The sequence below is a fragment of the Vanellus vanellus genome (assembly GCF_965231255.1).
Source record: "Vanellus vanellus genome assembly, chromosome: 1".
Lineage (NCBI taxonomy): Eukaryota > Metazoa > Chordata > Aves > Charadriiformes > Charadriidae > Vanellus > Vanellus vanellus.
The window spans coordinates 65,034,918-65,046,649 of NC_138905.1; the positions used below are offsets into that span (position 1 = coordinate 65,034,918).

At 45.9% G+C, this 11,732-nt stretch overlaps 1 protein-coding gene across 3 annotated transcripts; it reads left to right on the forward strand.

Annotated features, from left to right (window-relative positions):
- Nucleotides 1–1,659: 1,659 nt before the first annotated feature.
- Nucleotides 1,660–11,475, forward strand: SSBP1 (single stranded DNA binding protein 1). Of its 3 annotated transcripts, XM_082496890.1 has the most exons (11): nucleotides 1,660–1,763; nucleotides 2,527–2,628; nucleotides 2,976–3,061; nucleotides 3,940–4,110; nucleotides 4,199–4,341; nucleotides 7,033–7,069; nucleotides 8,343–8,403; nucleotides 9,306–9,446; nucleotides 9,571–9,658; nucleotides 9,881–9,969; nucleotides 11,308–11,475. In XM_082496890.1, exons 1-11 carry the CDS (start codon nucleotides 1,709–1,711, stop codon nucleotides 11,352–11,354), a joined length of 1,020 nt encoding a protein of 339 aa, XP_082353016.1. In that variant the 5' UTR covers nucleotides 1,660–1,708; the 3' UTR covers nucleotides 11,355–11,475. The 3 variants fall into 3 exon arrangements, with proteins under 3 accessions (XP_082353016.1, XP_082353017.1, XP_082353018.1); XM_082496891.1 differs by lacking the exons at nucleotides 1,660–1,763; nucleotides 2,976–3,061 and having other exon boundaries at nucleotides 2,317–2,628; XM_082496892.1 differs by lacking the exons at nucleotides 1,660–1,763; nucleotides 2,527–2,628; nucleotides 2,976–3,061; nucleotides 3,940–4,110; nucleotides 4,199–4,341 and adding an exon at nucleotides 6,889–6,913.
- The last annotated feature ends 257 nt before the right edge of the window (nucleotides 11,476–11,732 follow it).

Genomic DNA, 11,732 nt, shown 5'->3' on the forward strand with positions numbered 1-11,732 from the left:
GGGTGGTGTTCAACAGCTGCTCAGCACATTTGAGCAAGGGCAGGTTTTGCTTCAGTAGCTGTGGGAGCCAGTCTGTCTGCCAAAACCCAAGAGAAAGTCCTAAACGCTCTGCTTTCCCTTTCTTAAGTAAGGTTGCAAACCAGGGCTCCTCTCATGGTCCCAAGCAGGACCCTGGCACTCTGTCACCACTGCTTTTTCTGTGCGTGCTTCTCTAGGCAGCTGGCACTGCGTGAGGTTTATGCTCATGCTGTTCTTGGACACCACCCCCACGTTGTGCGCTACTACTCAGCATGGGCAGAGGACGATCACATGATTATCCAAAATGAACACTGCAATGGTAAGAGCTGTGACATTTTTAAAGGCTGAGATCTCAGGATGGATGCAGTTACCTTCTTTTGTGCTTATATGGGGTGTTTTGGCTTAAAGCAAAGCAAACAGCACAGGGGCTACAGTTCCATGGAGAATCCAGTAAGGGCTCATAATATTTAGACAAAGCTCTGAATGGTACTGATGTCTTGCAAATAGTGAATACCTTCTAATTTGTGGGATTTAAAAACTGTTCCTCTGTGTTGGCTGGCCTGGAAAAGTATTCCCTGTGCTGATGCTTAGAGTTGTGTCTGGGACGGCCCAGGTAAAACTTGATCAGTGACTCAAGAGCAGCTAACTTAAGCGCCATGTATCTTGGAAACAAGCCCTTCTTAATGAAGGGGAGTAATGATTTGAAGAGTGGCTACTTGGCTAAGACAAAGGCACCTTGCATCTTGGCTTAGAAGAAAGGGCTCAACAGCTGCAGAGGAACACAGTTAAATAACGAGGTAAACTAAACGGGGCGCTGCCAGCATGGTGGTACACTCTTACTTGGGTTTGCCCTTGGCCACACCACTGTTTGGGAGACATTGGAAAGGACAGCTCTGGCTGCCAGAGGAGCTGAAGGCAAATATGTAGCTCTCGTCTTTCAACTGTTCCTGCAGTCTTGGGGTTCAGTGATGAGTGGTGATAGCTGTTCGCACCAATGACTTCAAATCTCATGGAGTTAACCATGAAACGTGGTGATTGTTGCTGCAGCACTGATGCATTTCTTGAGTTCTAGTGAATGAACAACTGAGACTAAAGGAGAAGTGGTGAAAAGCAAGCTAATGAGGAGACAGGCCATGATATTTGCTAGTCCTGAAATAGCCAGAGTGCCTTGATGGAGACCCACAAAACTCTGTCATGCTACATTCTTCCATCAAAAATCTGCTACTAGGAGCTTAATCTGCTTGCTCCACCATTCATAGACCTGCTTTCTGCCTGTAAGCATGGCAAAAGTAATTAACTTTCAGCTGTTTGTTTGCAGCAGCGTCAGCATCACTAACAGGTCAGCCCTTCTGGTGCTGTAGGTAGAACTGCAGTTGCTCTGTCCTTGGCAAGCAGGAGGCAGGGCACCCTGAGACAATGGAAAGGCTGAAGCCAAATGGTGATGCCCAAGTTTGATCATCAGAACATATGTCCGGTCTGGTCAGGGTTTGTTGCTAGCAAGCCTGCAAGTGCTCTGGGCACTTGTTTCTACTAAGTTATTTCAAACATGCTGCTCCATAAAGCCTTTCTCAGGTGTCAGACTGACTGTTTTCACCTAGGTGGGAGTCTCCAAGATGTGCTGCAGGAAAATGCAAAGCTTGGCCGGTATTTCCCAGAAGCAGAGCTGAAAGAAATATTGTTACAAGTCTCCATGGGGCTAAAATACATCCACAACTCAGGCCTTGTGCACCTGGATATCAAACCGAGTAAGTACAGTACTCTCTTCCTTTGTGGAGGGTCCTCCAAGTGACCTTTCAGGGGTGGGACCTGTAACTGGTCCTTCTGACTGGATATATTACAGTGCTTCAAAGGAAAGAGGATCTTGCCTGAAAAGGTAAATATCTTGTGTTGGTGTGTCTTTTTTCTTTTTTTTTTTTTTTTTTTTTTATTCTTGCCACTACTGCTGCTCTAAAACTGAGCCTTTTCTGATATTTGGCAGCATTTTACTTCTGTCTCATGATCTTCATAATCCTGGCTTGTGGGAACCACTCTCATACTGGTGGAGCAATAGGGCTGCTAATGAAGACTGGGACTTCCTTATTTGCTGCTGTCTTGCTGCACAACACTTGACCTTTGTATGGGAGAGCTGGAGTCAGAAGTGAATATTTATTGTACCTACCCTGAGGGATTAAGTTCCTGCAAAAAATAGCAACAAGCTTTCCTCTCTGCAGCTGAGGATGGGCTCCCCCCCAGTCACACAGTGGCTCCTTGTAGTAGAACTTTCTTTTCTTTTTTTTTTTTTTTTTTTTCCTGCTGAAATCAGGCTTCTAGTGGGGGGGAGGGGCTGAGGAAGAGGCACATATGTGCAAAATAGAGCTGTCTTCTGTCATCTGTATCGCTGTAGTGAGCTGGGTGGGAAGCTTGTGCATAGTTTCTCTGGCTGCAAAGCTGAACTAGCTTACAAAGTTGTCAGGCTGCTGCAGTCTGGCTACTGATATCACACTATTGCTAAACTTCACTGTCTTGCAGGTAATATTTTCATCTGTCACAATCTGGCAGTCGCAAGCCCTGCTGGAGAGGAAGAGAGTGACAGTGAAGATGAATTCTCTTCTGGTGTGGTGTATAAGATTGGTAGGTTTTAGCCCACTTTACAACTGGCTTAAGATTTAGGGCTGTTCATTACAGCTTGATATTGCTCTGTCCTGCTGGCTGAAGAGACTTGCACAGAAAACTCGCAGAGTAGTCCTGAATGCCTCTACTTACCAGAATTAATTCCTCTAAGGAGACAAGTCCTAGAAAACTCATGTGCTTGTTCCCAGGCAAGCACATCCCAGGCAACTCATTCCTGAGTTGGAGCAGGCTTGCTCTCTTACTCAGTATTTCCTGATTGCTCTGTTGGTGCCTATAAAATGCATGCTTTTATTGATGGAGGAGATCTACATCAGTTTGCTCCATTAGTTGCTTGTTCTTTGTCTCAGGTGACCTTGGCCATGTGACATCAATAACAAACCCCCAGGTGGAGGAAGGAGACAGACGGTTTTTGGCCAATGAGATTTTGCAAGAGGTACAGACGCTAGTGGGGAGTGGGGATCAACTGTAGTGAAATCATTAGTCAGGCATATTCCTTGCCTTATCTCCTCTTTCTTGTCTTGTCTGGCTGTGAAATCAGCAAAACTAACACTTCATTAAGCATAGCATAGGCATGGGTATTGCCATGTAAATATTTAACATACTTCATTAGTAACTTTAGATTATTGCAATTTTTCTACCCGCAACGGATGAATGGGACAAGACCTTTATCAGTTTGGAGACATTTCATGTTACATACCCACCTGAGTTTAAACTGCTGGATATGATCATTGAGGAACATATGCACCCAGAAAAATGCCTTGCGCAACAAACATGGATCAGGTATAGCATGGAGAGGTGGGAGGTACAACACACCTCTTAAGCTGGCTGTAATTTTGCCACTCTGGCCAGTGAACAAAAAAGGAAATTGGTATGTAACAACCAGCTTGGATGTGTTCATCAACTCTGGTATTTAAGGGACAGTATCTTTTTGTGCTACAAGTGGATTTAGGAACTGTTAAGTCAATATATCATATGCAGTCTTGTTTTACTTGGGCATGGCTAGCTTATTGCCTTATAGTGAAGACTGGAGGCATGCGTTTGTTAGGCCATACTCTGGATTTGCTGTTGTGATCCTAATGTGGGCTGCAAGCTCCTCATGACTGGGTGAAAGCCAATGTGTGATTAGTTACCAATATTACCTGCTGTCAGTGTTTCTAGCCGTTTTCTTCTTGTTAGGATAACTCCGATGGTGAGGGCAGTGTCATACATATACTTGTTTGGCTGTTTCTTTTTGAGCTGGTATTCCAACCTACCTTTGTTCAGTATAGCAAGATGTTCCCTTTCTATAACTGTTTTATCTTCTCTCCGTAGCAATACTGTTATTTGCCGAAGGCAGACATCTTCGCCCTGGCACTCACAGTAGCTCTAGCAGCTGGCACAGCACCACTGCCTCACAATGGGGCCATGTGGCACCACATCCGCAAAGGCAATATCCCACCGATCCCCCAGAAACTTCCTCATTGTTTTCTTGAACTCCTCAAGGTGAGAAAGCAATCTTGACAGGATGGAGGCTTTTCCAGTTGGCATGTAACAGAGGGGATGTTAAACCCTGAACTCCTTTGCCTTCTAGCTCATGATCCATCCTGATCCAGTGGAAAGACCTTCTGCCACAGCTCTTACTAAACATCCAGTTCTCCGTCCTTTACGTGGAAAAGCTGTGCAGCTCCAGAAGCAGCTAAATGTGGAGAAGTGCAAGACTGCCATGCTGGAAAGGTAGGGCTGGCTTGGGCGTGAAGGGGAGAAGACATGGGCAAAAGAAGTGCTGGTTACCAGGCTTGAATGTAGGGTGATAGTGCTGGGAGACCCAGTGTGCAGAAATACCCAGTTAGCTCCTGTGTCTGGAGCTGGGAGGGGGATGGGGCTGTAGTAGAGACTTGTAGTGCCCAAGCAGCTGTGGTAAGCAGTTGTGGTTCACTTCTGGCTTTCAGGAGTTGGCTAAATTAGTGGTGAACACGCACGCTTTCTGCAACCACTGGTGATGGAAAATACGGATACAATATGCAGCCAGTGGGCAGATGAAGAAATGATACTGTGCTAGACCACTACCTCGGTACAGAAGGAAGAGAAATATCAGGTGGTGGCAGACATCCTCTTTCCCCTTGCTCCCTCTCACTGCTGTTGACAGTAACGTTTTGGGGTGCTGGGGCCTAGGAACTGCCCCACCAGCCCTCTTAGTGCGATAGTGAGCTGGGGAATAGGTTTTCCACATAGGCAGGAGAGCATGTGCTCTGGGAGAGCAACAATCATCAGGGAAAGAAGGCAATGGAAAAGAAGCATGTGCCTTTGTTAGGTATTTGTGCTGCACAAGATGGCACTGATCTAAGTTCCACCATTCACAAATATCTGAAACAATGGGGGGGGAACGTGAGCTAGGGAGTCTTCATACTAGCGCCAGTCTAGGTGTGTGTTGCTGACCTGATGTGTAGTTTCCTTTGGGTAAACCTTCAAAGCTGATCTGTTCTGAAGTAGAGACTCTAGCAAAATTTACAGTAATCTTCATGTCACCACTCTCCAGCAATGCTGGAGTACTGCAGTAACCTTCTTGAGCAAGGTTGTTCCGAGCTTTCTTCTGTAGCTGGTGGGGACTCATGCATGATGTGTTTTTCTTCCTCTCCTCTTCCTTCCATCTCCTCCCTGCAGGGAACTTAAAGCAGCCCGCCTTGCCCAGACCCTCATGAAGGACCAGCCCTTAGGAAGTGCCAAGTTGCAAGAGTCTGAAACCTCTTCTAAGCAGAACGGCAAGCGCCTGGTGGGAGGGAAGAGCTGTCGCTCATTTAGCTTTACTTTGGGTTACTGAATTTCAGTGTTGTCCGAAAAGCTCTGGCTGCTGAATGGCCCTGTGAAAGCAGAGGGTCTGCACAGACCAATGCCCCACATTAGCTCTCCCTGTCATGGTTTCTGGTTCCCTCGTTAGTTCTGATGAGATGCTGGCTGAGGGAAGAATGACTAGCTTACAAGTGTCAGATCATGGGATTCAAGATTATTGTCCTCAGTCTTTTACCTGTTTAATTTCCTGTGTAACTGGTCTTGTTCTAGACTTGCTCTGTCTGCCATACAAGGGAAAAGATGGCATTTCCTCTACTTGCTTCCCTCTTTGTTTATTGGACTCTATTATTGGTGATGTTTTTGTGGTCTTAACAGTCTGGCCATCTGTGTATCTTTAGAGGGAAGATAGTGGCTGTACGTAGAGACAGCATCTACAGCTGGGTCCTCCTAGAAGTGAGGAGGTGGAGACTATGGTAGGCAGTTTTAATGACACATCAAGAGACAGACTGGTTATATAGCAGTCCTGGTGGACTTGGGATGCAACTGGAGTGGCATTTCACTGAGGGGGACAAAGAGTAAAAGGAAACACTTTGGGTTAAGGGGGCTTTACTTGCGGAAGTTGAAGGAAAACTTCCTTAACCTTCAGCAACAATCACCGTATTGCGTAGTTGATGCGGTTAAGCTTTTGCAGACCGGTCCCTGATGTCTGACTTGTTTTATGCCCATCGACTTGTTTTATTCCTTGCTTAACGTGGGGGGAGTGGGAGTGACTGCGGAGCGCTGGCAGGCGGGTCTGCGTCCCCACTGCCCTTCCAGCATCCTACACTTGGGGCAACTGCCGGCCTGTGCGCTGCAGCCTCTCAGCCAAGCTGAGGGAAACGGGAAAAGGGTTTTGAGGCCTTGCCACTTTCTCTCTTCTTTTTTTGGAGTTGCCTGTGTGAAGTGTTGTATATATTTAGTATTTGTTAAATCTCATCCCCGTCCCCCCCCACTGCTCAATGTAATTCCTGGATGGGTGTCGGCTGTGCGTCCCACTGTGGTAGCTGGATACCAATGGCGCGCTGTTAGGCGGGAGAGTGTAAAGTTGGTAACTCGGTTATTTTTCCGTTTTTAATGTTGGGGGTTTTTTCCAAGCGTTGGGACAGCGCTGGCTCTTAAACTGTTAGACACTACCCTTTACGAAGCGAAACCTGCAAATAAAGATTTTAATCCTTTTTACCTACGACGAGTGACTTTTTTTTTTTTTTTTTTTTTACTTTCCTTTGGGCATCCTTCCTCGCCACGCAGGAGATCTCGATAACCCGCGGGCAAAAGCGTGACCGTGCGTGGCCGGGGCCTGCCTCTTCCCGCGGTGCGCTGCCCTCTCCCGTCCCCCCCGGGCCGCTTTCTTCCCCTCTCCCACCCCGCGGAAGGGTCGGCGGGGGGAGAGGGGGGCCACATTTCCGCCCGGACCCTCTTTGCGCTGCACCCGGCGGTTCCCTTCCGTTTCCGGCCGTGTGCGGGCGCTGCGGCGGGAGAGGTGCAGAGGGCGGGTGGGTCGGGCGAAGGCCGGAGGGGTGGCGGGGGGGCAGGGAGGGTCGAGCGGCAGGACGGGGGTCTCCCTCCGGTGCTGCTTCAGCCCTGCTTTTCCCTCCGCAGGCGCGGCGGCGGCATGTTGCGGCGACCGGTGTGGCAGGTAGGGCCGTGCGGGGGCGGGGGGGGCAGGGCCGCGGGTGACGGTTTAACGGTTCCCTGAGGGAGCGCACCGCTTGGTGGAGGGGGGGGGGGGGGGGGGCGCGGGGCGCGGTGAGGAGGAGCAGCTCCTGCCTCTTCTCAACCCGCCGCGGGGCTCGTAATAATTTTCTGGTCAGGGGAGCTGGTTTCCGCCGCCGCCCCGGGTGGCAGCGTGGTGAGGTGCGGGGCTGACCGAGGGTCGCTGAGCTGCACCTCCCGCCGGGGAGACAGATGCCCCCTCCCCCGCAGGGCGGCTGTAAGGGCCCGAGGAGCACTGAGATGGTGGAGCGGGCCTTGGCGGAGCCTGGGCTCTGCTACCCACCAGCGGGTTTTCCTGCACGGACCAGCCGTAACCGCTGGTGCCTTTACCACAGCACTGAAAACCTGATGTATTTAAAGATCCGGCTTATGCATGAAATGAGTCTTGGATGACTTGCATATACATCGCTGAACCATACAGACATACCAAAACCCTCTCGTTTTGCAAGTTGCATTTCCTCTGTTTAGCTCCTCTGTTCAACCTAGGACTGTCAGTCCCACCTTCCTTTAAGTTTTGCAACCACTTGTTATAAGAGATGAGCTTTTCTTCCAGTTGCTGCGCATTGGCCTCTTGCAGAGGTGTTCCTGGGCTTTGCTTTTCTCCTTTCTTCAAGGATGTGATATTTGCCAGCATCAAGTCAGTTTCTTTCCTTTTTCTCACTTATGTTTAGCTGCAGCACTCAGGATTTTGTGGCCTTGATGTGCAGTTTGCTTGGGAACAAGAGGTTATCAGTTCATCATACTGCTTATGGCGGTGGATAGATGTATGTTTTGGGTACATCTTGTCAATCTCTGTAGTGAAGCAGAAAGTTGATGCAACTATCAAAACTATGTTTGTTTCCAAAATCCAAAGCCCAACTAACTAAACCACACACCCCCCTTCAAACCATCCTCCCCATTATGTATTACATAAAAATAGTAGTTACTGCATGTCCCAAAAATAATTGCTGGAGATATACCTTCAGGCCATGCTTTTTCCTAGGCAGCTTTTTAACCCCATTTCAACCAAATATTCTTTGAGTAATCCCATTGGCTTCATTTAGCTGAACAGATTTCTCCATTCAGTCCCCCTGTAAGTCACCAGAAAAGAATGTACTTGCAAGACCTCTGTAAATGTTTGGAAAACGAGGTGTAAAGGCATGTGAACCCTGTTCATACTTTGTGTCTTGGAAACTAACACCCGTGTGTTCCTTCAGGTGCTTCGCCAGTTTGTAAGACATGAGTCTGATACGGTTGGCTCATTGGTACTGGAAAGATGTAAGTAGCTCCTGAGATGAAACTTAGCTCTTACTCTGTGTTTTTTAACTGGGTTTTAGAATGACGGAAATATGCCAAGAGAGAAACAGATAGGAATGGTAGCTTCTGAATGCAGTAACTAACAAGGTGGTGTTTCAAACAAACAGACTCAAGTAGCTTCCTATCTGGTCTTTGTCAAGTCAAACAGCCCTTAAGGTGGAAAAGAAAAAAGCCCTGACATGGAATACAACCTGTAAAAGGCAGGTAGTCATGCTTTATCATGGCAGTGAATCGGATATGCTGTTGTCATATTTTCTAATACCTGCCTTTAGGTGTCTCGTGCTTGTTTCTCAGACTCCCGTGTGCCTGGGGGACTTGTTTGGGTGCTGCTGCCCCACCATGATTTGCTTCAGTTGTATGCTTCAGGCTTTACCATTCTGTTCACCTGCTCCTTGTGCAAGAGTGGTGCTTCCCTGACCTCCCTGCAGTTGTCCTTCAACAAGGAGAAGGAATAAATTGTGTCCACCTAGTCCTGGTAATAATGCAACTTTGTTGTTTTAAAGGGCAAAGCAACGCAGTGCTACAGTGTCATTATAATGAAAAAAATAGAAGTCAAGATAAGTAAATGCAAAATAGTCTCAAGTGATGCATGGATGTATCTGTGAAAAAGATGATAAAGGAATAGAAAGAATAAAGAACCTTTAGCTTTCTAAATGAGCTTATTCAGCAGTGACAACAATAGTACAGGCACAGTCAACCGTCTGCGGGTCCTGAATAAGCCAAAGGTCACAAGAGCTGGAAAATGGTTAGGAGGTGCAGAAAGTCATTGTTCTGGTCCTTGACAAAAGTTGCCAACTTATGACTTGCTGTGATTAGAAGCATCATAATTCACCTGTGTACGTATTTACTCTCTCACGTTTCAGCCATGAATCGTGTTCAGTTACTTGGTCGGGTTGGACAGGACCCTATCATGAGGCAAGTGGAGGGAAAAAATCCCGTTACCATATTTTCTCTTGCAACCAACGAGATGTGGCGAACAGGGGAAAGTGAGGTAACGCAGGGAGGTGAGTCTGCAATGAGCAATGTACTTTTCATAATGTGAGAACACCAACGTGTTGAAAGTAATTTCTGAGGCTTGCATCAAAAAGAGGACTTGGCATCCAACTTTGTTATTTTTATATATTTTAGGTGATATCAGTCAGAAGACGACATGGCACAGGATCTCTGTCTTCAGGCCGGGCCTCAGGGATGTTACATACCAGTATGTGAAGAAGGGGTAAGTGAATAACAAATGTGGCTGAGGATTTAGTGCCTTAATAATCAGTTGATGTAATAATTATGGTGAACAGGAACTATACTAAGATAGAAATGCCATAAAATAAGTTAGTAGACAGGCTACAAACAAGTGAGGCAAAAGCCTGTATATTCAGAATCAGATACGCAAGAGAAAATAGCATTACAGTTTTCTGACCAGAACCAAATTTTTCATTTTTTTCAGTGCTCGTATCTATGTTGAAGGGAAGATAGACTATGGTGAATATACAGATAAAAACAACGTGAGGCGGCAGGCCACAACAATTATAGCAGGTAAGGAACCAAGGCCTACCTTGCCCTTTTAAAATGGAGAGGGGGTGGAGGACCTTTGAAGTAGAGCTTGGTTTGTCTTCATCCTCACTCACTATCTGCACTTGGGGATTTTGAGAGAATGAATAGACTTGTACCACTAGATGTCCTCTGGCACTGCTTGTGAAGACACAGAAAATGAGAGCATAAAGTTGCAAACTGTTGCATAGTTTGCTCACACAAACCAGTTGATGCAGCAGGTAGTTCCTGTGTGTTTTAAGATCACTGGTATGTAGTACTGCAGGTCAGGCAGTTTCCTATTCTAAGCAAAGCAGAGTTTGTTTAGTAGCTTTGTCCTGGTTTGGCAGGGAATTTTTTCTTCTGTTCTAAGACTGGAGGCTTCACCAACTTTAAGGACCTGTGTTGGTAAAAGATGTTTTATGTGGGGATAACTCAATGGAGAATTTAGAGAGACCTCAGTCTGGTAGCTAGTGGTGGTAAGAAGAGCACAGAATGAATAGGGAGTAGACTTGTCCTTTGGGTGGACACAATGAAGAAGAGAACTGGCAAACTCAACTTTTTTCTTAAGCCTTTAAATAGTGTAAGCATCTTATGTCTTTGCTGTGGGTAGAGCCGCTATCTTGTGGCTTTTGAGGGAAGGCTAAAATAATTGGGTAGTAAAGCAAACATTTCTGTTACACAAGTATATCTAAAAAAACTGTGCAAGAGAAGGAAAAAAAAACCAACCACAATTCTGGATGGTTCTGCTGTGCAGCCTCTGTAAAAGAATAGTAATCAAACTTTCACAGGAGCAGTTCAGCTAGCAGTGCTGTAGGTTGCTGTTTATAAATAGCTGGAGGGGAGAAACAAGTCTCTTTTTTTCATTAGTATTTATCCTAATGGTTCCTTCTTTGTGTTCAATATCCCCAGTCTCAAGATGCTTTAGAAATTACTGAGGCTTGATGAAATACGAGCTTCCTATAGTCCCATATGGTGATGAAATGGTAGTGCATACTGAAAATGGCAAAATAAAAAGGAAATAAGCTGTAACTGATAGAGATCGTAGTCAAAGAATTAAACCATTATTGTAAAATATTTCTGGTATCTTTGACTGTTTGGCAGCTTTTAATCAGGTTTAGCACACTTGTTTCATAGCATATATGGTTGCCTTGAATTGTCAGCTTTCTGGGGAGATTGAGCAAGAACCCTGTATCAGACACTGTTTTATTTTATGAACTATTCTCTTCCGAAATACATGTCTTAGCAGCTTATTTTAACACAAATAGGTTGTTTCTATAGGTGTGCAGGCTTCCAATAGGGCAAAACAATCCTGAAGATTAAATTTTCTTTATTTCTTTTCAGATAATGTAATTTTTCTGAGTGATGGTGGTATGAAAGAAAGGGCGTGAAGCTGTTTAGTGCTTGGACCCCAGGCCATTTCATTCCTTTCGTTTTACAGTGCTTCATAATCCTGTAATCATGTATATGGCTGTAGTTTCTTTAAAAAATAAATAAAATGTTTGCTATCTATAGGGTATCTGTGTGTGTTGTATTTTGGTTTTCTATGTGCTTTCTCTTTGTTCATCATTGTTTGGATTTCTTTCTATTTTGTTCTCTCTTAAGAGAAAACCCAGGCAGCTATATTAATTCTTGAGCTGACGGATGTATAAGTGGAAGTCACCCTTTGCATCTTCAGCCATTTTCAAACCTTATCTCCTTGGCTGCCTTAACAATCTCTCTTCTGTCTTGTGGGGCCTGACAGCTTAATCACCTCTCACGGTTAACAT